Source organism: Cyanistes caeruleus, chromosome 4 (assembly GCF_971803275.1).
Source record: "Cyanistes caeruleus chromosome 4, bCyaCae1.hap1.1, whole genome shotgun sequence".
Classification (NCBI taxonomy): Eukaryota; Metazoa; Chordata; class Aves; order Passeriformes; family Paridae; genus Cyanistes; species Cyanistes caeruleus.
In genome coordinates, this window is record NC_141704.1 from 4,466,112 (window position 1) to 4,493,020 (window position 26,909).

Genomic DNA, 26,909 nt, shown 5'->3' on the forward strand with positions numbered 1-26,909 from the left:
AGGCATGTGATAGCACTCATTGAAGGTTTTCCTGAGCTAACTTTGAGGTAGTTAACTTAATATTGTTAAATTAATTAATAATTAATGTAATAATTACTGTTAATAACTTAAATATTGCCAGATTGTGCCACAAATAATGGGGTCAGCAGGACAGGGCAGTGACCATCCCACTGAATTTGTCACTGGTGAGGCCACAACTTGAATCCTGGGCTCAGTTTTGGGGCCCTCACTACAAGAAGAAAATTGAAGTGCTGGAATGTGCCCAGAGAAGGGAACAGAGCTAGGGAAGGGTCTGGAGCACCATAAGGGAGCTGGAGGAGCTCAGCATGGAGAAAAGGAGGCTCAGGGCTGCTGTTCTCACTCTACAGCTCCTTGACAGGAGAGTGCAGCCAGGCAAGGGTCAATCTGTTTTCCCAGGTAACCAGTAATGAGAGGATGAGAGGAAATGGCCTCAAGTTGCATCAGAGAATATCCGGATTGTACATTAGAGAAAATTTTTTCACCAAAAGTGGTGTCAAGCGCTGGAGCAGGCTGCTCAGGGCAGTGGTGGAATCACCATCCCTAGGAGAATTCAAAAAACACCTGGATGTGGAACTTGGAGGCTGCTGTGATGAACTTGGCAGTGCTGGGTTAATGGTTGGACCAGATGGTCTTCAGGGACTGTTCCAACCTAAATGATTCTATGATCATTGAAAACCCTGCTCCCATCCTCTCCATTCCCCTCCTGTACACTCCCTCACTTCTCCCACCTCTCTTACCTGGCAGAGAGCTGAAAGCTCTGCTGGAATTCCTTGTGAATTTCTGGGTGTAAGTTCAGAGCTCAGGAAAAGATGGAGAAAAGATGAGTAACAGCAGAGTTGTGCCACAGAAATAGTTAAGTGAAACATTGAAGTGTAACATACCATAAGAGAAGATAACAGTATTATTAGTATTATATAGTGAATATCATATAATAAAATATAGTATACAAGAAAATGTAATGTACTGTAATGAGATATAATAATATGATATATGATATGATATACTATAATGTAATATACTATAATGCAATGCAATGTAATATAATGTAATGTAATGTAATATAATATTATAATATATTATAATGTAATATAATATAATATAATATAATATATTATAATGTAATATAATGTAATATAATATAATATAATATAATATAATATAATATAATATAATATAATATAATATAATATAATATAATATAATATAATATAATATAATATAACATAATATAATATAATATAATATAATATAATATAATATAATATAATATAATATAATATAATGTATTGTAATATAATATAATATAATATAATATAATATAATATAATATAATATAATATAATATAATATAATATAATATAATAATGTATAATATAATATAATATAATAATGTATAATATAATATATATAATATAATAATATATAATAATATATAATAATATTTAATAATATATAATAATATATAATAATATATATATTTGACTGCTGGTTTTGTCCTAGAGTTCACACAGTAATTCTGTCATTTGCAATGAAGCTGCTCAGATGTCTCCAACAATCCTTTCTTTGGGTAGAGCGGAAGGGATACCCCAACAAATTTTCCCAAAAGGCATCTTCCTCCCTTCCTTCCCCTTTTTGCTTTGCTCTCTTTATCTCATCACTTTAAGCACCCAAAGAACCAGGAGGGCAAAAAATCTCTTTCAAAAGCACCCAGGAGCCAGAGAACATGCACCTGAAAATTTCATCAGATGTTCTCATGTGACTAATTTTGGAAAATTAGAACTATCACATCATCAGCTATGATTTTTTTCTTCCCAGAAGAATGGATAAAAGGGTATTTGTGTGGCTCAGGATCCAAGCCCAAGGTCTCTGGCAGCCCCTGTGGGTTGGTGGGGTGGGAGGGCCTTTGGAGAAGCCCAACATTGCTGCCTCCATCACACTGAGAACCGAACTTAGCCTCTCTTGTTATAAACAGACACGCTGGAGTTCTTGCTGAGAGCTTTTGAAGTTTTTGGATACTGCAAGCTCTGTGCCTAGCAGGAAATTAGTCAAACACCACAGGAAGCTACAAAAGCAAGGAGTGAGCCTATCCAAGCCAGTGCTGTTATCGAGGGCAGAGGCGAGTGAAGACACTATTTGGATAACCCTTGCTCAGGCACCACAGCTCAGGCTTGTGTTGCAAGGCTAATATTTACCTACAGCCTAAACAAAGTCAGCATTTCAGAACTTTGCTCAAAATGCTGCATAAACCTGGGCTGTTTCCTTGAACTTGTCTCAGAGAAGGGAAGAACTTGTGTCCGTACCTGTGCAGGCTGTTCTCAGGAGGAAACAAGCAGGAAGAAAATGAAGAATCTGAGCAGCTTCCTGGTTTTGTTCCTCATTTCTGGAGTGGGAGGCTTTGATCTGGTTATTGATGACATCCCAGATGTGAGTATTTGGAGGCAGGGCCCAGGTCTCCCTTCCTTGCTGAAGCCTGGACGGAAGCGGCCGTGGGAGCAGAACTGGGTCACTGCTTCACAATTCTCTTCTACTTTGAGCTGCAAAGTTTTCTGATAATTGGTCTTTATTTGTCATTTGTAATGCTGGGGTTTTTTTTTTAAATATTATTGCAACTTATTGTTATTGTTATTTAATATTATTAAGGGGAGAGTGTGAGCCTAAGTCCAAATTTCATTGCAAGCAGGTTTCATGTTCTTCAGTGTTGCCTTTTCTGGTGTGGTTTTAACCTTTAAACATATAATTGGGCTTCTGTACTCAGACCTTCAGCATATTTTATACCCTGTTTCCCTGGAATAAGCAGAAACAGGGCACCTAGGCATCTTTGTGGATGGAGCCTCCTGTGTGGAGCACTGTGAACTTCAGCAAAGCTTTGTATGGAATTGGGCTTTTGTTAACAAGAATTCAAATATAGAGTGAATGTCCTATTGACTTCACATTCCTCAGCAGAGGGATGAGAGAATTTATAAAAGAGACCATCATTTTTTTGGGATAATACAATGATAAAAAGAAGCATAGGTGTAGCTTTGACTCTGAAACTGAGTCTAAATTTAAACCCCTAGGCTCAGGTGAACTTAGATTTGGTGTCTACACCCATTTCCACACTGTAGTTTTGAAATATTTCTGTGAAGTCAGCAGGGATTATATGAGGTTTTCTTTTCCTTTGCAGGATTAATAAAAATCTTCAGTGAGCTGGGATATCCTATTTTTCCTTATTTTTACAGCCATTTTCTTGACTCAATGAGATTTTAAAACTGGGTTTATAATTCCCAGAAAGAATATTCAACACCTGTGGTTCTTTCTAATTGTAGACGCCTTATCAATTTAACATCAGTGTGCTTAAACAATTTAAATTAATTTTGTACAAACCTTTGTGTGTATGCTATCACATAAGTTAGAAAGGAATTCATGCACTTAAACTTCTTTATTGCTATAAATTAAGCTCATAACAAAATTTAATTAAGAGTATTACTGTGGTGTGACCCACACTTCTAAATGAATCAGTGCACTTGTAAAAGACCTGATGTTCTTTTGCTGTCATTGTGAGGAATTTAGTTCTCAGGTATATTGGTGTAAAACCAGGGACAATTTCTACTGGTTTGAGCAGAAATTCTCTGAACTTCCTTTGAGTAAGATCAGTGTCTAAAATGCTGTAGTTTCCATGGCTAGACCCATCCTGGTGATAATCCTCTTGCTCTTTGTGGTCATTTCATGTTAAATATTACTCCTTGTTTCAGAAGGAAAGGCTGTAAAATGATGGTAAAGGTCATGATTTTACAGGAGTTTATAGAGCTGGTTGGCCACTGAGGGAAGCTGAATGTGTGAGGATTTTGGACTGAGATGGTTTGTGCTTCTGCTCCCCATTAGCATCCAGGGGAGGTAAATTCCCTTTGGAACTCTCCTGAAAAGTGCTAACCAATAATAAATCAAGGGATAAATCAAACAGTACGGCAGCAGCAACTCTTTCTTCTTCTCCCTCCTCTAGGAACTGGAAAACCTGATTGATCTGGAAATTGATGGATTTCCCTCAAGCTCCAAGGCGAGAAAGGGCAGGTACCAGGTACAGTACCCAGAAATGCTCCAGAGGAGGGAGGCCAGAATGGCTGGGAGCTCTCTCCAGGTGTCTTTCTCCATGTCCAGGGTTGTGAGTGTACAATCATGTGGGACCAGCTGGTTTTCATAGGCATTGAGACTTCCATATCTCTGTCTGGGACAAGAACTGCTGCTCTCCCTTAAGCACAACAAGGCTTTGTTCTGTACCTGTGCTCCTGAGGGGATAAACAGTGGAGATATTTGTCTAACTTCATGTCTGGGGAAAATCCCATTGAAAGGGGTGAGGTTTTTCCATGAGAAAGTGGAAAAGGACTTCAGACACTGGCACGTGTAGGCTGTAAACATTCAGTCCATTCATATTTAACTCTGGACAAAGAGTGACACTCAGTGATGAGCTGGTGGCACCTGAGATCTGAGAAGAAAATTTGTTTCCAGCACACTGATGGGTTGCAGATTATTTTAGTCTGTTGGCTTGGAAGACATTTAGAGCAGCATTGCAAGAGCTTTTCTGTGTTTTACACAGTAGCAATTAATGATAATACTCATGAAATCAGTTGTTTGAATGTATTAATTTTTCATTACACTGCATGAAAGAAATGATGATCAGAATGGACCTTGCACCAAGCTCTGGTGCTGCTTTTCTTGAGCTTGTTCATTGTAGTGAAAACGAAAGATCCTCTTGAGTAATGTTGGATTTCCCAGAGTCTTTGAAATTACACACAGGCAAACCTGATTTTCTTTTATCCTAAGGCTTTGGATGGAACTTATTGATACCTAAAGCCTGCGTAAGAGTGGAAGAAAATGGCAGATTTTGGCATGAGTATGAATCAAGACTTCTCACACTTGCCAGTCCAGTATTTAAATAATTGAATCATGATCTAAACAGAAATTCCTTCTAGCTGCACTTCTCCAGGGAATCATTATCTTCCAATGTATCTGTACCAGTGCCATATGTATTATGTTGCCTCTGTTCCCAAAATCTGGATACATAGAAGCAGAGACATATGCATGCAGTAATTTACAATTCTACTGCTGGTTTAATTATACCAGTTATTACTTTTATTCCCATACATTATTTCCCATCCTTTACCTATAAAATAAATCTTTGCAAACCAGTAGAACTAAGATCTCAGCTACTCCTATATTAGTCGCAATAAAATAAAATAAATGAGATTAAACTGAACTGTGTAAATCATCTTGAGACAGCAGCTCTTGGCCAGCAGCAGGAACAGTTATTTACTGTTCATCACTACAGGAAGGCTGTCTCCCAAATTATTTTTTCAGCACTATGCTTTTCTGCAAAGAGCTCACCTGTTACTAGCAACAAGACAACAGATCTCCCTGCAGCCCCTATTGATTGGCTCTAAATACAGAGGATGGTTTTCTAGGTACAGATAAGGTATTCTGCTATCTTGCTCCTGAGTAATTCCCAAAATGCTGTGCCTCAGGTGTGTGAATGGTCCTCGTGACCACAGCAGCAGTGTTCCGTGGCCTGGAATGCAGGTGACCTTGTGAACCTCTATATGGTGGTGCACAGCTGTTATCTCTGTTTTGGAGATAGATAAAGTGTCTAGACCTGTGAGGCACCCTGTGAGGTGGGATGTTCTGCAACACATCCCCCAGATCTGGGTCCTGGTGTCTGGCTGTCCAGAGATGGGTGAGATCACACCTTTTACACCTTTTTCCTTACTGTTCTGCCTGCCTGGTTTCCCCTCCAAGGGCAGCAGCACAGGAGGGATATAGGGAAAGAGATAGGGTGGGATGATAGAATCGTGGTGCAGCTTGGGTTGGCAGGGACTTTAAAGCTCATCTCATTCCAACCTCTCTGCCATGAGGAGGAACACCTTCCACACCTTCCACTATCCCAGGTTGCTCCAAGCCCCACCCAGCCTGGCCTTGAACACTTCCAGAGATTGGGCAGCCACAACTTCTCTGGACATCCTGTGCCAGGACCTCACCACCCTCACACTGAAGAATCTCTTCCTAAATCAGCTGGTTGGAGACTCCCCCAGCTCCCAGGGGTAAATGTAGCCAAACAGACAAGGATCCATCTGCAGCACTGTGAAGACAAGCTCTGCCAAGTCTTAGGTCTGAAATTTCTCTTCTTGCATTTCCCTGAGGATCCCCTGAAAAGAGTGTGAAGAGGCTGCAATGGATTGTGTAAAAAACTGCTTAGGAAATTACAGAAAAATAAGTGAATTATGAGAGAATAGCACCTCAAAGAACTGGAAGGGCATTCCAGGTAGACCATAGAATCACAGAAACATGGAATGGTTTGGGTTGGAATGGACCTGAAAGGTCATCTGATTCCAACCCTCTGCCATGGGCAAGGAAACCTTCCAGTAGACCAGGTTGCTTCAAGTCCTGTCCAGCTTGGCTTTGAACACTTGAAGATCACACCTTCTTTCTAGTTTTTTATGTCAAGCATCTTCTTTTCAACATTTTTCATGCCCCAGTAGAAAAGACATTTCTGTCAAATGCAGAACATTTGTGATTCTGCTCTCCTTATTTTACTAAATAGCTGCAATGTCCATGCACAGTGATTTGAACAAAGATCACTGTGAAGTGTTGAATATCCATATCCTGCACAGGTTTCAGGAGAAGATGCATCTCAGAATCTGAAGACAGAGCCCAACATCTGTCCTTCAAACAGTTCCTGAGGCACATGTTGTCTTCATTCTGATTAGCAGTTTGGCATGTATGAGATATGGCTCAATATCCTGTTTTTATGCAGTGATCAACAGGTGTGGATGTGATTTAAAAGCAAAGATCAGCCATGAATCCTCATGCTGGAAATAGCAGGAGTCTCAGGTACCACAGAAGTCCCCATTCTCAATGATCACATCAGCACTCAGACCTGAAGTAGGATCTTCAAGGCCAGGTTGGATGGGGCTTGGAGTAACCTAATCTAGTGGAGTGTCCCTGCCCATGGCAAGGGAGGAGGAACTAAAGGGTCTTTAGGGTCCCTTCCAACCCAAACTATTCTGTGCTTCTGTGTTTCCTTGATTCTGGGGTTCAGGTGCCTGAAGACAAAGGTACAGCTCTGTCCTCCTGACCTGCTGGAGTGGCTGCCCTCTGCAGCCTCTGAGTTCCCAGGTCTGGCCCAGCCCATGTCTGATCTCTAACAACAGCCATGGGAGTCATGACATGTACCAGTGATAAACTCCTTCTCCTTCAGCTACCCCCTCTTCTCCACCAAGAGCTATCAGGAGGGAAACCTGGGCATCCTGAAAGCTTTAACCACCATTCCTAAAGTGGGTCAGGAGCCCTAAGCTGAGAACCAGAACAGTACCCCAATAAAACAAAGCCTTCCCAAAATTAAATTTGTTTCAGTTAATGTTGGTTTAATCTTAATTTGTATTCAAGATGGTGATGTTCCCTATGCTAAAGGTATGTGTGGGGCCAAAAATCACTCTTCTTGGTCTGGTCCTTTATCAGGTGTGACAGTCCAGTTCACTGTAGAGTGAAGTTTGTGGGGTGTGACAGCATCAGTCCATCAGGCTTCACAGAGGGTCCCTAGAGAGCCAAAAACTTCCATGTCCTGTAATCCCAGTCTGAATAGTTCAGGTAGTGCCTTAGAGCTAAAATATGAAAACCTGCATTTGTTCTCAGGCAGGCAGAAATCCTGCAGTCTCTCCATCCACCTTTAAAGCATCATTAAAATCGTGTCTTTAAAATAAACTGGCCGTGACATCATCATCTCTTATACAGCACAAGATTTCCCTAGAACAGTATATTAATTAGCTTCAAATGAACTTAACAATTGCAGAGCAATCTTCCAGTGAATCATGGGATTAAAGCTATTTTCATGAGCATCTTCTGTGGTTTTGGGTCCTCTTGACCCTGGAGAGCTGAGATGGCCTAGCTCTGATGACAATATAAAAGTAGATCTCTGCTTTAAAAAGTTGCATCTAGGTGAGCCAAATTCTCTTTCAGGGGATTAATATCAATATTCCTTATGAGAGGGAGATTTTTTGGGGGGGAATTAGACAGAATTATTGGAATGGCCACAAGATGTCAGCACCTTGCCATAGAAATTTCCAATGGAGCAATTCATAGGGCAGGGGGGAAACCACAACCATTAACGGGCAATTTCGTCTAAGTAATGCATGCATAATTAACTTCCATAGGCACAAGCATGTAAATATAATATCGATTACACAATGGGTTTTTTAATTCATGCATATTGTATATAATACATAAATATTTTCTAATGTAAATGGCAATAAAGTGAGCTAAAGAAGTCTGGGGTTTGCGTTTTTTCCACTTTTCATGGAAAAACAAAGAGAACTTTTCTGTTAAAAACAAGGGTGCCTGAGGATGACTTTCTGTCAGCGTGATATGCTTTCATGAAAAATGTTTTTCTAGAAGAGAATGTTTTCTTTAAAAAAAAAAAAAAAAAGAAAGAGGAAGAAAGCTGTCCTGTTTATGAAAGGTTCTGAGGCACAGCTGGGAAATCACATGCTCCAACATCCCATGTAGAAATACATGAAATAAGACAAAAGGAATATTCACACTTTGTCTGGGAACTCAAACTAATTCTCATTCATGTCCAAAGGGCAACAGAGCTGGGTAAGAGTCTGGAGCACAAGTCTGAGGAGGAGCAGCTGAGGGAGCTGGGGAAGGGGCTCAGCCTGGAGAAAAGGGGGATCAGGGGGACCTTGTGGCTCTGCACAGCTCCCTGACAGGAGGGGACAGCCAGGTGGGAGTCAGGGAGCTCCCAGGGAACAGGGACAGGACAAGAAGAAATGGCCTCAAGTTGTGCCAGGAGAGGTTTAGGGTGGACATTGGGGAACAATTCTTCCACGAAAGGGTTGTCAGGAATTGCAACAGGCTTCCCATGGAAGTGCTGGAGTCACTATTGCTGGAAGTATTCAAAAAATCATGTAAAAAGTAAATGTTTGGTGACCCTGGCAATGCTGGGTAATGGCTGGACCTGATCTTAGATATTTTTTCCAAATGTAATGGTTCTGTGATTCCCTATGACCTTATGATTCATAATCTTAGAAAACAATTTTTAGATCCCTGTCTTGAAACAACCAGTCAGTGTTCTTAGCTTTGCTGAATATTCCTTCCATGTTTTTCTTTTCCAGCGGAGCACATCTGACTGGGGGTACGTTGGAGATCTGGTGAGCATTTTTCTTCCTCTGTGATAAATAATACTGAACAAAGTGATTTTCTGGTTAACCATTTTTTGGAAATCAATCCCTCTGTTTGTTCAGTTCCTTGTTTTTACTGCCGGTTGGGTATTAACCTATTTTCTTTAAACAGAGAGATGTTTGCACAATACTGTTGATGCATCTGCTCTTGGAGGGAGAAGGGTATGGTAAATATGAAGAAATAAGCATCAAAAGTGATTAGACAATGTCTTAATAAAACACTTAAATACTGTTATCCCCCTGCTGTGGTTTAACCGTTTACAACACTAGGTCAGTAACCAATGCTTCCAGTCTCCTCTGTTTAGGACTTTGATTAAAAATGTGAGCTCTCTCCTCCTCGTTATATGATGTTCAGGATTACTGTGTAGCTTTCCATGCTGGATTGCACTCAGAGATTCATTCCAAGCACTGGTTGCATGGTGAAAAGCAAGGAAAACATTCCTGCTTTAAAAATATCCTTTTTCAGCTGAAATATTATGATGAACTATATTCACATGAATATCCTGCCGTAATTTCCAGGTGAAATATGGAGATGTCCTGAGCTTGAGCTCATGTCTCCTCTAGCTGCCATATTGTGAGGAGTAGCAATTAAAAAGTAGCACTGAGACTTGTTTGAAAACAAAACAAAACAAAAACCAAAAAACAACAACAACAAAAAAAGATTTATATTGTCCTTTAGCGCATTTTTTCCAGTGGCACCCTAAATTTATAGAGTGATTTTGTCAAATGCAGGTGGAGGATGATGACAAGATAGGTCTTTACAGCTACAAGGTTCAGTCCACCATCACGTCTCGGCTGGCCAACACAATGATCCAAGCCAAGATGGTGAACAATGCAAAGCGGCCACAGCCCATCATGTTTGATGTGCAAGTCCCCAAAGGAGCTTTCATTGACAACTTTACCATGTAAGTAGTGGTCAGGTACCAGCCTCGTCTTCTGGAAGCATTCAGCGGCCTGGGAAGGAAGTATTTGTAAATGCAAAAAGCTCTTATTTTTTTCCAGGTTCAGTATAATTTTTGCAGGCTTTCTCAAGAGGTTCATACCATCATTCTGTCTGTCTGTCCAGGTCTTCCTCTCCAGTAATTATTGAGCCGTTGGTCATTATCAATAAAAATGGACAAAAGTCTCAAATAGACTAAGCCCCCACCTTGCCAGATCAAAGGAGAGAGACCCAAATCAGAGCCCTCACTGAACAGAAGCTGTCCTGGTTCAGTATCTGTTCAGACAGGCAGCTTGCTGGTCAGGAGAAGTCCTGATCCATGTTCCAAACCAAGTATGATATCAGGAACTGCCTTCCCTGCCCAGAGCATGGGGAAAGTGTGAAGGAGGTGGAGGAGAGCAGATCCTCCTCAGAGCACAATGGTGCTGGCTACTTGAAATAAAAATCAGATAGGGAAAAAGATAGAGCTCTAGTGAAAATCAGAATTCATTACTTTGGGGTTAAGCAAGAACCTTGTTGTTCCATTTCCCACCAGCTTAGATTTCACTGATGTAAACTGAAGAAACAGTCCTCGATTGTAAAGTTTCTTTTGCAAGCTGACTGTGCTTCTCTCTCCTAGGGATATCAATGGTATCACATTCACCAGCCATATTCGGGAAAAATCTGAAGCCAGAAAAATGTATGCTCAAGCAAAAGCCAAAGGCAAAGCTGCTGGAATAGTCAGGTATAAACACTCTGGTATATGGATTTTGTACTGAGCTTACTCACAGGAGAACTGAGATGATCCATCCCAGGAGGCAATAGTTGAGGGGGAATCCTGGAAAGGAAAATGCTTACTTACAATAGCTCTGATATTTAATTGTCACAGACTTCAACTGTGTTTCAGCTTTCAGGTTGCTAAAACACCCTGTGCTAACAGACAACTGCAGCTCCCTGGCAGAGGCCACAGTTAGAATCAAACCCTCAATCTAAACCAAAGTGAAAAGAAGCTTTTTCTTCTTGTATTTTCACAAAATAACCCCACTGATGACTTTTCAGGAGCAATGCCTTGGATATGGAAAACTTCCAAACCGAAGTGAATGTGCCCCCAGGAATGAGGATCCAGTTCCAGCTTCACTACCATGAAATGATCCGAAGGAAGCTGAGCTCCTACGAGCACGTCATCTCTGTGAAGCCAGGACGCCTGGCCAAGCACATGGAGGTAAAGCAGAGCTGGGGTGTGTAGGAAGAACCCCACAGGTGAATCCTTGCTGAGAAAGTGCCCATGTTTTTCAGGGAGGTGTCCCTGCCCATGGCAGGGGGCTTGGAACTGGATGAACTTCAGGATCCTTTCCAACCCAAATCATTCTGTGATTTTAAGACAAATCATGGTTGTGGAGAGACAACCAGAGATCATCAGCTCCCATAGGACAGTACCTCATGAAGCTGGAGTTTTTGTCAAAAGCACTGTTCCAAATAAATAGCAATATTGTTTGTTCAAGACAAGTTTACACAAGAGTATAAAAATGTCAAAGCTTGTTTGCCCAACTGCTTCTGACGTGAGTCAGTCACGATTCAGGAGATTCTCAGCTGTGTTTATCACTGGGGACCGGACATGTTTGTTCCTCACTAGACCAGGATGCTCCAAACCCTCTCCAACCTGGCCTTGAACACTTCCAGGGATGGGGCAGCTCTCCACAATGAATGTCCTCCCTTCCTGCCTTTAGGTGGATGTCCGCATCATTGAGCCGCAGGGACTGCGCTATGTGCATGTTCCCAATTCACTCGGAGATCATTTTGATGGAATCACCACCATCTCCAAGGGAGAGAAAAAGGTAACCAGTCACAGACTGGAAATAGCACAAAATCTTCAGTTTTCACACTTACTCTACACAGTCCTGGCAATTTTTTGTACCTGCTGGAAGCATGCAAAAATGTCTTTAATTCCATAGTAATATGCCAGGCAGTATTGCTTCCTGATATTCAAATTCACCCCCATTTGTAGTTTAGCAAATTATTTCAGAGATACTGTGTGTCTATATTAAGTCTTATCTTCTCAGGCAATTTCAAGTTATCCACTTAAAACAGAAGAAAAATGCCATAATGTCTGCATGCTCAATCACACAACTAATGAAAATGTTTTCTTCCACTCAATTCACAGACAAATGGCAATCCTCTTTGTTTGGGGAAAAATGTCAATTAGAAACCTATTAAAAATATTGATAAAATTGTGGATAGTTTCAGCTAGAAAAATGTTAATAATGTATTGCTTGATAGAAATGGTTTGCACACTCTAGTTGAAATATTTGGTGCTGTAGATGGGGTCATGTGATTTGTGTCACAGTTGCTACTACTGAATCAACATATCCAGGCAAACCTTAGTGCTGTTTTTCTTCTGAAGTGACAAAGTCCATTTTCCACAAATAATGAAAGCAGGAAAGTGTTCAGTGGAATCAGGAATTTCATGAAGATGTGAAGTTTCTGTGTCAATCATCCCCCTCTCCCACAACACCTGCCTGACCGATGATCTCTCCTCATCCCAAGGCTCATGTTTCTTTCAAGCCAACAATGGCTCAACAGCGAAAATGCCCCAAGTGCTCGTCCACGGCTGTGGATGGAAATTTTGTGGTGCAGTACGATGTGAACAGAGAAACCACGGGGGGAGAACTGGAAGTAAGTGTGGCTGCTCGGCTGGGACCAGAGAGCTGTGAATAAAGGAATTGCTGTCCTTCAGCAAAATGTGCTAAACTTCATCCTTCAGGGGAATAAGCATGAGGACGAGCTCTGTATCCAATTGAAAGAACAGAGGGATTTTAAGTGGGCAGAATGGATTTATTTAATTTATGACTAAGACATGGGCTTACATATAGTAGGAGAAGATTCCTGTCATGTCCAAAAGCCAATGTCTTTATACCTGGCAGCACTCTGGTGATTTAATGTAGAATCAGAGGATGGAGTCATTGGATGTTGTACCAATACATCACAAGGAGACAACCAGAACATCACTATTTTTATGTTAGCATGAAGCTGAGTTATGAGGTTGAATTATTACAGGCAGAACAGTCTTTTTCAAAGTATTTTTTCATTTCTCCCTATGCTAGGGCATCGAAGTGGTCTGAGAACCAGGCTCTGCTTTTATTGAGTAAAAATGGTGTAAGGCTGCAGAGATGTGCAGAGCTGAAAGTTAGAACTGGCCAATAAAGAAGAGAAGAAAGACAATAAGGAAAAATATTTAGCTCATTAAGAAAATAAGAATTTTCTGCTCTGTCACTGTCTTGAGTTTTCTGAAATATTTTCTACAGCTCATTTCATTGTGATTTTTTAATTTTATTTTGCAGATTTTTAATGGCTATTTTATTCACTTCTTTGCTCCGGAAAATCTTGATCCACTGCCCAAAAACATTTTATTTGTTATAGATGTCAGTGGCTCGATGTGGGGACTAAAAATGAAACAAGTAAGTGTTTGACCTCTGTTGCAAAATGAGCAGTCTGCCAACTTTCCCCAAGTGCTTTACCATTCGCTTTTGTAGCACACTGGCATGTAAAATTACCAGCTTAATTTGGAGAATATTTGGAATCAAGGACTTAATGGTTTTACCCCATTATTTATAATGTTTCTTCCATGACTAAAGGAAGAGGTGGTGCCAGATTTTAACTCTAAATATAAATTTTAATGGACAGATCACAAAATATTCTGCAAAGGCTCTGGCCCCCTTTTCTCTAATGCTCCATACTGAATCCTGGGAAAGTCTCAATGGGGATACTACATCCCTGCTTTCCAAACATGGATGAATTGTTGACAGCCCTCTGAAGACCACTAAGGATTGTTTAGACAACATAACCCATAAAGGGGAAAAAATGTTAAAATAAGATATTTTAGTCTGCAAGAGAAAATGCTTCAAGAAAGATAATCAGCCTCCAAATATGCAAACAATTGTTCTGAAATGGAAACTCATCAACTGCCTTTCATGCTCAGCCAGGGTAGAATAAGATGGAATCAGATGGATTTGCAGCAGGAGAGGTTTATGTTATATATTAGGGAAAACTCTGTAGGTCTGAGTGAGGAGTTTAGGAGATTGCATATCATGTGTCATTGAAAGGTTTTAAGAACTGACTAGACAAACATTAGCTGGGGATCATCCAGGTATATTTGAATTTCCTTGAGAGCACAATAGTAAGGCTTGGCAGATTGCTTCCTTGGGGAAATCAGTGCTGCAAAACTGGGATACAGGTAAATTGTCACTTGTTTAAATCACACATCTTCAAAGAGATGTTACCCAGCATTGCAGACAGAGCTAAGTCTCCTGAGCTGATCTGAGCAGTTGCTCTCTCCTGAACCACAAATGTTTCTCTCTTTCATTTCACTCTGTGTTAGTAGGAGTTAAACAAGTTGAGCCACATGAATTTATCCTTCCTAATTGCAATTTTTCTGTGCTTCTTTGGTGAAAAATTTGACATTATGTAAGAAGTCAAAAAAAAAAAAAAAAAGAGAGATTTGGATAGCAGATGCTAATTTGGATTTCAGTGCTCACGTGCTTATTCCTCAAAGGCTAATATTTGCCTGTGGTTACAAGTTAAGAAGAGGTTTTCATCAGCAGAAAGCCTGAACCTGTCTTCTCTTAAACTTCTCAGACCATTGAGGCCATGAAGGCAATATTGAGTGAGCTCCGTGCTGCTGACCAGTTCTCCCTGATCGACTTCAACCACAACGTTCGGTGCTGGAGAGACAATCTGGTCTCAGCCACCCCATCGCAGGTGGAAGATGCTAAGAAGTACATCCAGACAATCCATCCCAACGGGGGTATGAGGTTCTGATTGCAGGGTGCTCACAGAAGCTGCTTATCACAGGAGTGGGTACCTCAGACAGCCTTCAGACTGCCAGAGTAGTCCTAAACAAGAGTCTGATTCCCAAAACAGGAAAAGCATGCCTAAAAAAGAGCAAGAGTTGCAGTTTATTGTACTGGGGGATGGAATGGCATTTCCTTCTAGATAGAACTCAGACCACAGAGCAGCTGCCTTTAATCTATCTTACTTCCCACCTCAGAGATCCCAGACATCACTGAAAGATGAAATCCATCTCATAAGCCTGGATAAACAAGACAATGAAATATCCCCTAAGCAGGGAATTCACAATCACATGCCCTGGGCTGACAGCCAGCTGAACATGAGCCAGCAGTGTGCCCAGGTGGCCAGGAAAGCCAGTGGTGTCCTGGCCTGGACACTTGTGTGGCCAGCAGGACCAGGCTAGTGACGCTCCCCCTGTGCTGGGCACTGCTGAGGCCACACCTCAAGTGCCATGCTCAGTTTTGGGTCCCTTGTGACAGGAAAGACATTGAGGGGCTGGAGCATGTCCAGAGAAGGGTAATGGAGCTGGGGAAGGACCACAAGTCCTACAAGGATTTTAAGGACATGGTTTAGTGGTGGACTGGGGTTAATGGCTGGACTGAATCTTAGAGGTTATTTCCAACATTAATGATTTAATGGTTCTATGAGCTACTAAATGCCATGTGGGCAAGCTGTTTATCCTTTTTGTGCCTTCATCCTCTGTCTGATAAACAAGGACAGATGCCTTTTGCAGCTGTACAGGTCTTTCGAAGGGGCCTATGATTATTTTAGTCTGCCTCTTCACTCTTTGAAGTGCAGTTCTAGATGGGTTATTCAGTTATTTGTGCATCAATAGTGTGGAGAGACTCTCCCTAATATCAGAGCCTTCTGGTGCTGTGGTACCTTCATCTCCAGAAGTTTTCACTACAATGAACATGAAGTTATAGACCTGTCCAAAATCATCAGTGTGTTGGGAGTAGGAAGCCAGGCTGGATAAATGAGTGACTGACTTGGTTACCCCAAAAGAATTGACACGTAAGCTTAGAGATCAGCTCCCAGTTTAAAATCCAGCAAAGCCAGTTTAAATCCAGCATTTTATTATCATCTTGTCTCTGGAGCTGCTGATTTTTTTCTTTCTTGACAAAGAAAATACCTATTTTCTGACTGCTCAGCCTTCAGATTTCTGCTCCTCTCATCCTGATTTCTTACTCTGCTCCTTCTGTGATACAAATCAAACCTCAGGTAAGTTCAGCAAACATACACCTCTTCTTGTCCAAGGAACGGGCTGATGGCCAGAAAAGAAGGTTTCCATGCTCTCATTCAATCACCTGCCTGCAAACCCAGTAATTCTTCCCACACCAAATAGTTCCCAACACTAGAAAGGGTCACACTGGAATTAGTGAGGGGGAGTGGAGGGGCCTCATGAAGACAGCAGCCTGGGATGAAAAAGGGAACCAGAGTGCAGAAAGGTGTACCTAAACATCAGAGAGGAGGTGTTTTGCTGCCTTGATCTCATCTCTTGTCCTTCTTAACTCCACTAGAATCTTAGAACTGATCTGGATTCAACAAGTTGGGTTTTTTTTTCTTCATTGTGTCTTTGACAGGCACAAATATCAATGAAGCTCTTCTCCGAGCCACTTTCATCCTGAACGAAGCCAAAAGTTTAGGCATGTTGGACCCAAACTCAGTTTCCATGATTGTATTGGTGTCTGATGGAGACCCAACAGTAGGTAAGGATCCTGCTTTGGGCGAGAACAAAGGCTGGTGGGGTAAGCCCAAGAAAAGCAACAAATAGACAATTTGTCAGTAAGCTTAAAAATTTCCATTAATCTTTCTTCCAATGGCTTGTGCTGCTCTTTTGCCAAGTGCTAAAAGTGCCACAGGGCTTTGCACAGAAGCTTTTGAAAGATGAGCAGCCTGTTATGCAGGTTATGACTTTTTGCAAATTACAGAGGCGCACAAGTCCTGTAGGACAGGTAATCAAAATAGCCTTAGAGAAATTGGGCTTTTGAACAACCTGGTCTAGTGGAAAGCATCCCTGGCCATAGCAGGGAGGTTGGAACTGGATGATCTTTAAGGTTCTTTTCAACAGAAACCATTCTATGATCCTATGATTGTACAAAAATTTCCTGTGACTTATAGCTCACACAGATCTATGCAATCACAAGCATAGCATGAAAATCAGGAAAAAAGAGTGGAAAGGAAATTAATTTGGATTGGATTTGGTACAGGTCAAAGCAAGTGCTGACTTGAAGATGTCAGCTCCAAAAAGTCTGCCATTAAAAATAAGTCTGAAAATAAAACAAGTTCCAATGATGACATAGAATGTCTTAAGTATGAGAAACAAAGTAAAGTCTTCATGAAGATGTCTTAATCTGCAGGGAGCTTCAATCACTAATTCTGGGAGAACTCTAGATGTGCTAGAATTTCAAATTCCCTAGGAAGTTATTAAGAGCCCCGGATATACAAAGAAAATGCATCAGATACCAAAAAACATGTCCAAAAGGATTGTTTTCAGTGCAAACACTTTGTTAATCACTGTCCAGGAGAAGCTCAAATGTTGCTGTAGGCAATGGAAATTTGGCATTGAGCTTGCTGTGTAGATTTCCCTAATATCCAGAGAGAGCCAGAGACACAGGGAGAGCGGGAACCTGCTCACCTTGATGGAAACTTTTCTGTTGCTCAGGTGAATGTCACCCTTTCTGTGTCTCCAAGGTGAGCTGAAGCTGACAACAATCCAGAAGAACGTGAAGCAGAGCATAAAGGATGAATTCTCTCTCTTCTGCCTCGGGATTGGGTTTGACGTAGACTACGATTTCCTGCAGAGAATCGCAACCGACAACCGTGGCATGGCCCAGAGGATTTTTGGAAATCAGGAGACTTCTCTCCAAATGAAGGTGATCTTCTGCCTCATTGCCTCTTAAACTCTCCTGTTCTGTTCACAGCTGTAAATCCACTAGCAAAAAGTTCTCAAAATCCATAATTTCTTCTGGAGAGTCCTGCAAGATATCAATCATATTTCAGCTTAAGCAGTCCTAGTTACAGTTTTAATAATATTTATAGCACATTCTTTACTTCCCTGTCTAGGATTAGTATTCTATAAAACAGCTTTAACTATAAAAAAACATTTTCTGAATTAAAATTCAGGCCTGGACGTTACTTTCGGCCATTTCATCACTAACCAAAACCCGAGATATAAATGTTAAATGATAATCCAGACATAGCCAATGTAAGAAGAAGTTCAGCTCTAGCTCTGGCTCCAAATCAGTGAGCAGGAATTGCTGCTGATCAAACTCTGACATCCTTATACTGTTACTGTTCCCTGATTTCACCATCTGTACAAGAATTAGGTGGAAAGTAGCTGTTTGTCTTACACAGTAGCCCAGAGCTGACCATCCTGAGAAGGGATTCAGGCCCACACACGTTTGTGCTCAAGACTTTTAGGTCTAGGATGAGCACAGCCCATGGACTTCTGACCATCCTTTGACTTTCACAAGACTTGGTGCAGATATTCTTGTTGTACCCCCTTAAAAGTGTGCCAAGTATGAAGAAGTCTGCATTCTATGAGATGAGGAAATTCCCTCTTGCTCATTAGAGCCCCAGGTTTTATCACCTGCAGTCCTTTCAGTAAGAGTGGCCTGTGCAAGAGAGTCACTTCATGTACAACAAACTCACTTCTCTGTCTCCTTCCCTCTCAGAATTTCTACAACCAGGTCTCCACCCCGCTTCTGAAGAAGATTCAGTTCAACTACCCCCAGGAGTCAGTGTCAGATGTCACCCAGAGCAGCTTCCACAACTACTTTGGTGGCTCAGAAATAGTAGTGGCTGGGAAGGTCGACACAGAAAACCTGCAGCACTTGGAGAGCGTCGTCACAGCGACTGCAGTGAGTGAAGGTGTCCCTGGATAACTGCTCAGGGCATTTGGGCTGGTCCATTCCCTCCTGTGTACAGTCTCCCTGCTGAGAGTTAACCAGCAGAGGGTTTTGTCCGCTTGGGTTCCTGGTGGGAACATGAGGAAACTCATGGAGGGTTTGTCCAATACTGTTCCACAACAGCTTCAAGTACAGCCAGGAACAGTCACTCTCTTCTCTCTGCAGCCTGCCAGAGGAACTTCCTTCTAATAAATGTACCAAAAAGATTAAATCTAGACAAAAGTATGGATTTTCCTTCATGCTTTGTGGAGATGCAGGAGTGATCCCCTAAAGCAACTCCTTTCATGACTGAAATTCCCACCATCAGGGAGTTCAAGCTGGTGGATCTACAGCGTATCAAGTCCTAGCACTGCCCTTTTATGTGTGATGAGATTTTCCCCATGTTTTCAGGGCTGTTCTTCCAGGTGGAGTGGGATGGGATGGAAATATTAAATCCAGACGTTTCTTTCTGAGGAGGAATGGAATTATCTGCACTCTTACAGGGCTTAGGTGTTATCATTTGTTGGAAAAAACCCCAAACATCTCCAATATTTTTTCCTGCCAAAACACAGTGCAGGCCAAGGGTCTCTGTGAGAAAGTAGAATTTGGTTTGTGTTCTTCAGTGGAATTGGATGTGAAAAAGCCTGAGGGGAGGATTATAGAGCTCTGTCATGGTCCTCTTCTTTTGGCATGAGTTAGTACCTCTTGGGCTACTGCTAACAACTCCTTGAACTACTTTTATCCACTGCCACAGAAGTGTCTTTAACAAAAGAACATCCTGCTACATTTCCTCTCTCATTATAGTCAGGCCAATGGGACTTTTTGATCTAGAAGTGACCAAGGGCAGAGCCAGAGTGGGTCCTTAACACTTGCCAAGAGGGGAATTCAAGGCACCCCATTCTCCTGGCTCCTGTCCCTCATCTTTGTCTCTCTCTGACTGCACAGGCAAATGCAGAGCTCGTCATGGAAACCCTGAGAGATGTTGAAGAGCTGGATGGTTTCATGAAGAAGGACAAGTTTGCAGATCCTGAATTCACAAGGAAGCTGTGGGCCTATCTGACTGTCAACCAGATGATGGCAGAGAGGTGAGGAGAAATGTGCTCAAACAGGCCTGCCTGTGGGGCTGAGGGAATGAAGTGATGGAGATTTACCTCATGGACCCCAAGTGAGAGTCATGTAGCAGTTCAGGATTAATCCTCTCAGCCTTTCCTCTTGCAACACCTCTTTGCTCTGTGACCCCTCCATGACAGAATTGCCATGGCAGCTGCCTTGTAGAGCTGCTAACTGGGAGTTCTGCTTCTGTTCCCACCCAGAAATGCAGCCCCCACTGCAGCTTTGAAGAGGAACATCACCAAATCCATCCTGCAGATGTCTCTGGACCATCACATTGTCACCCCCTTCACAGCCATGCTGATTGAGAATGCTGAAAAGGATGAGATAATGCTGGCAGACCAGCCCAAAGACCCCAGGAAAGGCTGCTGCCCAGGTCAGTGTCTCACTCTGCCCATTACTGCGTCTCTCTTGTTGTGTGAAAACAGCCTCTGGTCTGAATTAGGGACACAAGGAAGAAGATGCTGGCAGAGATTTGACCTGTGCAATCTTCAGTCCTGCTGGTGTCCCCCAGCTCTTGTTTCCCCTTACTCCTCTTCACAGCAGGGTCAGCAGGTGTTAATGTCAGCTCAGCATATTAAAACCAAGTTTCATGGATTGTTTAAGGTAATGTTGTTTCATGAACTGATCGGGAGAGAGACAGGACAAGTTACTTTCTCCTGTCTCCACCATAGCAAAGGCAGAGAGAGCTCTAGTGCAAAGGAACATGATCAAAGATAATAAATGCTTTCACTTCTTTGAAACCTTTATTCACATGGGTCATCCCAGAGTATACAGGAAGAGTCCTGCTTTTGTCAGGCACCTCAAACTCAGGACCTAAGTCAACAAAGTTCTTACCATATGCTGAATTTTTAAAAGTCAACTTTTTTCTTGGCAAAACACTTCAGCCCTTACATGGAAGACTGTGCTAAGGTGGGGGCTGCTCTCATGAGTGAGAGATAAAAAGCCAGGCTCCATTTTTTCACTGATAGCTTACAGTGAGCTATCTACCCTCATAAGTCATATTTCATTGGTGAAGACACTGGAGCAAATCCAACCTTATGTCATTGCACAAATCCACTGTAAATGGTGCTGCACCTGCTTTCCATTGGTATAACATCAGGCTTTGATCTACTGCAGTGCTCTAAAAATTACACCATTACATATGTCAGCACTTACAGAACCCTAATTGTGACTGTCATCTAACAGGTACTCTGGGATTAACTCCAAATGCACCCAATAACAACAAGGGGATCCCAGCCTGGGCCAATGTCACAGCTGTGCCAGTCAGCTTCATGCCTGAGCAAAGGAGCCCACCTGTGTCCTCCCTGAGCATCAACAGAGGTAAAACCTACAGCGTTTCTCTGCCAAGGGACACCAGACACATCAACACTCATCGCCTAATGACTCACCACCATCCCTAGAAATGTTTTACGCCAGGCTGGATGGGCATTTGAGCAGCCTGGTCTAATGGAAGGTGTCCCTGGCCCTGGTCTTTAAGGTCCTTTCTGATATAAGCTTTATCTTTATAAATTATGGAGTAATTTTGATTTTGAATAGATGAACCTGCATAAATATGCTGTAAGCTACAAGGATGAAGCTATTTTGGATCCTAATAGGATCTAAAGTATCTAAGTGACCTCCTGGTCTGCTGTGTGCTTCCCTGAGGCTGGGGCTGTTTGCTGAGCTTAACTTTAGCTTCTCTGCAGTAGCAAAGTTACCTCCATTGTAAATGACAGATGAAAGCTATTGTAGAGTTACTGCTGCTGTAAATGGCAGATAAATGTTCTGTGGCAGATAAAAATCTCTGAGTGCTGCTGGTGACTGATGGATCCTGTTAATTCTTGGGCCTTTGCCACAGTTTAGTGGCAGTTTATTTGAGCAAGCCAGCTGTGAGAACCGCTGCCCATAAACATGGTGTTACTACAATAACTCTGTGTGTGATGTGTGTATTTATGTAGTGATTACACAAAGAGCTCTCAAACTCCTTCTCAGCACAGGGAAATCTCAGCTGCCACCAACCCAGCAGGAGCTGGGCAGAGCTCTGCACTGCAAGACAGGACTGGAAGCAGCTGCCTTCAGTGATGGGTGCAGGTGTTTGTCTCATCTGAGGCAAATTTTAAAGGACATACGGATTTCTGAGGGGCCCAATTCTGTCAGGTTGTTAAATATACTGTGAGAACAGGTCCTGGATTGTATTCCTCAGTGGGATTAGTGGGCAGGATGTGCCTTTACCTGGCATCATCATGGTTCACTGCATTTGTCAGCTCTCAAACTAGGAATGTCATTTCCTTCCCTTAAACCAGGGAATTGTATGAGGAGGAAGTGTTTGAGGGGCTTTTGTGAGGAGCATCTGAGAACTTTTTTGGCTACCTTAGGGTGGAAAGTGCCCTCATTTTACTATGAGGAGTCCCAAAAAGTGCTTCAAAATCCTTTTGAATAGCTCTTGTGTCTCTCCCCTCTAGGGCAGGTGTTGACCTGCTTCTCACACTTGTTTGTTTTCCGTGTTTCAGTGGACAATGACCCACATTTCATCATACACCTGCCCAAGAGCCAAAGGAACATCTGCTTCAATATCAACTCGGAGCCTGGGAAGATCCTAAACTTGGTTTCTGATCCTGGCACTGGTAAGGGAGTAAAACATGGTTTATTTTACAGCACAAATTTTTTCTCTTGTGTCTGAAAGGTATTCAGAGGGACCAAGGGAATTGCCTACAGGGAGGACTGTGTGCTGGCAGGACTGTGACCAGCAAGCTGAGGAAAATGGTTATTTCCACATCTGGAGTATCGTGTCCAGTTTGGGCCTTGCCAGTACAAGAGAGATGTTTACAAATCAGACTGAATTCAATGGTGGCCACCAAGATGATTTTGGGGCTGGAGCTGAGGACAGAGAGGGAGAGGCTGAGACAGCTGGGTTTGACCAAGCTAAAGAAAAGAAGTAATGGATCTGTGGTGGGTCTTGTTGCTGTTCTCAACTACGTGATCAGAAGGTGAAGGTGAAGCCTTGCACATCTCTATGGTGCAGATCTAAGAGACAAGAAGCTACAGAAATGAGGTGCAACAGGTGAAACTCAAGAAAACCTTTTCACTGTGAGGATAGCCAAACACATGGACCAACCCCACCATGAAACATGTCCCCAAGCATCACATCCACAGATCTTTTGAACATTTTTAGGGATGGCAACTCCACCATTTCCCTGGGATTCCTGTTCCAGTGACCACCCTTTCAGTGAAGAAACTTCCCTAATATCAAATCTAAACCTCCCATGGCACAACCTGAGGCCATTTCCTCTTGTCCTATGCATCCCTTACACTAGGCCTGAAGGGATTCTGCTCCTACTCCCAGCAAGATTTAACAGCAATTCCCTGTTTATTGTTTTTGTGATTATTGTGCTAAAGGATTGAACAATAGCATCAGGAAGCAATTTGCTAAATTATTCTCTTCTCTTGGCTGGAAAAATTGGAAAAACTGGGGTTCAGAGGGGTTCCTGTTTCTGTTGATCCCATGGTGCTCCCTGTTGAGATCAGAACTCCAAGTTTCCAGGCAGTGCTTTAAGACTGAGGCAACATTTCTTTCTCTGCTCTTCACAGGAGTTGTGGTCAATGGGCAGCTCATCGGAGCCAAGAAAGCAGAGAATAACAAACTCAACACATACTTTGGCAAAATTGGGTTTTATTTCAAAAAGAAAGGTCTGAAAGTGGAGATCACCACAGAAACAATAACACTGAAAGATGGCTCTTATGCCATCACACTGACCTGGGCTGACACAGGGCACATCATTCGGAAACAGTGAGTTGATTGTTTTTTACCTGCTCTCACCTAATTCTATTTGAGATACCCTCAGGGCTTCTGCCAGGCCATGACTCACATCATCCAGGAGAGCTTCCCCTGCAGATTTACAACTGTCAGCCATGCTGGATGCCCTACAACCCTGTTTAGGCAACAGGACCACATCCAAAATGTGCATTCACTGTAGAAAGAGCTTAAATTTGTAGGGGAAATTATGTTGCCTTATGGGGGTGAAGTGTCTGTTTATTAGGCATTTCCTGCCAGAACTCTGGGTACCACTCCCAAGGCTCAGAGTTTTTCATGGATCCTCTGACATATCTGCCATCCCTGTGGGATTGTTCTGGATACCTGAGAGCATCTCAAGGGGCTGAGAGCTGTTGTGTGAGCTGACCCTGCCCTTTGGTCCCTCTCTGCCAGGCTCCTCATATCTGTGAAGAAAGAAAGCAACGTTACCATCACTGTGGGGGAGGAGATGTCCTTCATGGTTTTGCTGCACCGTGTGTGGAAGAAACACCCAGTGAATGTTGACTTCCTGGGAATCTACATTCCCCCCGAAAACCAGTTCTCTCCTGCAGCCCATGGGCTGATAGGTAAAGGCTGGGGGTGGGAGTGGAAATGGTGGGACACTAGGGGAAGGGGTTTTGCCAGATCTTGGAGGGAATTTTATAGAAGCATAGGCATAAAATATCCTGAGTTGGAAGGGAACTACAAGGAGTCTAACTCTTGCACAGGACACTTCCAAGAATTCTGCCATGTGCCTAACAGCATTTTCCAAATGCTCCTCAGCTCTGGTTTGGTGCTGTGACCACTTCCTGGGGAGCCTGTTCCAGTGTCCAACCATTCCCTGGGTGAAAAACCTACCCCTAATACCCAGCCTAAACATCCCCTGGGCACATCTTCATGCTGTTAATTTGTTGGTGACTGTGTCCTGATGGAAAAGGTGTGGAAATTATTCAAAAAGAGAATAGGGGAATTCCTGTAATGTTCTGGAAGTTCCGAGGACATTGTGGAACATCAGGGACCAGGAGATTATTCTTTATTCCAGCTGGGGAGGATGTTTTGGAAACAGACCTGACTAGTTGACATTGAGATGGGACTTTCCCTGCCTGGCTAAACTGCTGCATATTGAACATGAAAAGACCAAAACAAACTCCTGAAAACTTTCAGAGATTTCTGTGCAGAAATCTGTAATCAGCTCTTCCCTAAATGACAGCCATTTCTGGCAGTGGTATAAAACAAAAGCAAGGCCTCAGTTCATAAGACAAATCAACTTGCTCAGTCCTGGACCCATGCAGAACTCATTTTGAGGAGCAGAGGTTGTTCTCCCAATTAGTGAGAGACAGAGTGCCCTGTGATCCATACAGGATTGGTTTGCCTGCTGGAGCTAGTTTGATTTTCCTAAAGTGCCTGGCAGCAGCTGACATGGAGCTTCAAAGGTCAGGACACACAAACAGCTTTAAACCTCTCCCTGACCAGGTCAGTTTGTGTCTGAACCAGAAGTGTCAATCCACCACCAAACACCTGGGCAAGCTCCAGAGAAACCACAAGCCATCATGGAAGTGAAAGGCAACAAGTTCACTGTTACCAGGTAGGAATCATGTGCTTTATTGCTCTCTTTCTAAATCAGTTCTGTCCTTAGTGCTGCTCAGCATCTGACTGGACAGGTTTGAAAAATGCCTGGAACCCCCCAGAATAGGCCCATGAGGTCACAGAGCTGTAATTTTAATTGTGTTTTGTGGTTATTTCCACTTCCTGCGGGTGGGAGACACATCTCCCCACTTTGGCAGAGCAGCACCAATATTGAGCAGGATGCCCAATGTCTCCTTGCCTATTTGCCAAGTTGTGACCTTGCTTTGGGTGTCCTCCCTGCAGGGGTGTGCAGAAGGACTACAGGACAGACCGTGTGCTGGGGACTGACGTGCCGTGCTGGTTTGTGCACAACAGCGGCAAAGGCTTCATCGATGGCCACTACAGGGACTACCTGGTCCCCCACCTCTACAGCTTCATGAAGAAACCCTGAATGATCGTTCAGTTCAAAAAATTCCCACCTGCTCCTTCATGCCCAAACAACTCCTCTGAGCAGCAGCTGTCAGTCTGTCACACCAGGGTGACTGGAGGCGACCCCACCACTGTTTGCTTTGTTTTATCAGTGTTTCAAAGACATGTAAACTCCCTTTTCTGCTGAGAAATGAAATCTGTAATAAAGTGACACGCTGGGTTGGAGGAGGTGTCTTCCTCTAGCCGTGTCTGATTTAATGGGCTGTAACTCCATTAAAAATTTGTACTATTTTCTAATAATCATTTCATAGAGGTGTAACAGTGTTGTGACTCCTGCAATGTGGGTAACACACATGACCAGATTTAATACGTATTTAATATTTACACCTTTGTGTTTCCAGACTGCTGGGAAAATGTAAGTTCATACAATGTTGGAGTGGGCAAATGAAGGACGTGCATTAAGTAAAGGAAATTTAACAGAAAAGGAATCTGGGTCTGGAATGGGTATCATGAGCAGTCTCCAGTATTTAAAGATGGATTAACCAGTGGTGAGGAGGGTCCTTGAAGTAATTGTTGTTGCTATATTGGCAAGAAATTAATTAGATGAGTCTCAGACAGCTTCCAGTCTTTTTGTGAAAATTCAAAATCAGAATGGGGCTTCATGCAGATACAAATCTTTCCATGTAGGAAACATTCACACTATATACAAATAATCTTCAGTACTAAAAGTTTCCCTTCCAGGGGGCTTAGCTCCCAAAAGATCACTTACTTTTCAGGAGTATTCAGCAATGAATGAGATTAGTAGTGAAACAAATATATCTGTGTGTATACCAAAAGCTGGATTCAAAACCCTGCTTTTTAAACACCTTATTAAAACACTTTGGTCTTATCCTTTTCAGCAGACCTAATCTAGGAAAGGAACTCAGTCTCCTTGCCATTCTCAACTTTGGTTTTCTTCACTTAGGCACTAAAAGCTGGTACAGGATCTTTTTTGCAGCTGTGTCAGTATCAATGTGGCTTTGAAATGTCTTTTAAAGTTCTTCTTGGAAGTGTCAGCAACTTCCTACAAAGCATTTATTGCTTCTTTCAGCTCACCCATCAGTTCTGGCCTCCACAACATCCTGTAGCAGCAGTTCAACCAAGCAGTGACT

General features: G+C 42.5%; 1 protein-coding gene across 1 annotated transcript; it reads left to right on the forward strand.

The window, feature by feature from the left end:
- The first annotated feature begins 1,936 nt into the window (after positions 1-1,936).
- Positions 1,937-25,983, forward strand: ITIH2 (inter-alpha-trypsin inhibitor heavy chain 2). The gene is made up of 21 exons (XM_023918773.2): positions 1,937-2,445; positions 4,001-4,075; positions 9,162-9,197; positions 9,960-10,132; positions 10,787-10,891; positions 11,206-11,368; positions 11,874-11,981; positions 12,691-12,819; positions 13,485-13,601; positions 14,779-14,947; positions 16,575-16,700; positions 17,686-17,867; positions 18,669-18,854; positions 19,827-19,966; positions 20,195-20,367; positions 21,180-21,314; positions 22,484-22,597; positions 23,562-23,760; positions 24,178-24,350; positions 25,237-25,348; positions 25,633-25,983. Exons 1-21 carry the CDS (start codon positions 2,362-2,364, stop codon positions 25,778-25,780), a joined length of 2,847 nt encoding a protein of 948 aa, XP_023774541.2. The 5' UTR covers positions 1,937-2,361; the 3' UTR covers positions 25,781-25,983.
- Positions 25,984-26,909: the final 926 nt, after the last annotated feature.

Coding starts and splice junctions, on each gene's coding strand:
- ITIH2 (XM_023918773.2), top strand. CDS start 2,362: ATGAAGAATCTGAGCAGCTTCCTGGTTTTGTTCCTCATTTCTGGAGTG. Junction 2,446..4,000: donor TTATTGATGACATCCCAGAT/GTGAGTATTTGG, acceptor TCCCTCCTCTAG/GAACTGGAAAACCTGATTGA. Junction 22,598..23,561: donor GGTTTCTGATCCTGGCACTG/GTAAGGGAGTAA, acceptor TGCTCTTCACAG/GAGTTGTGGTCAATGGGCAG.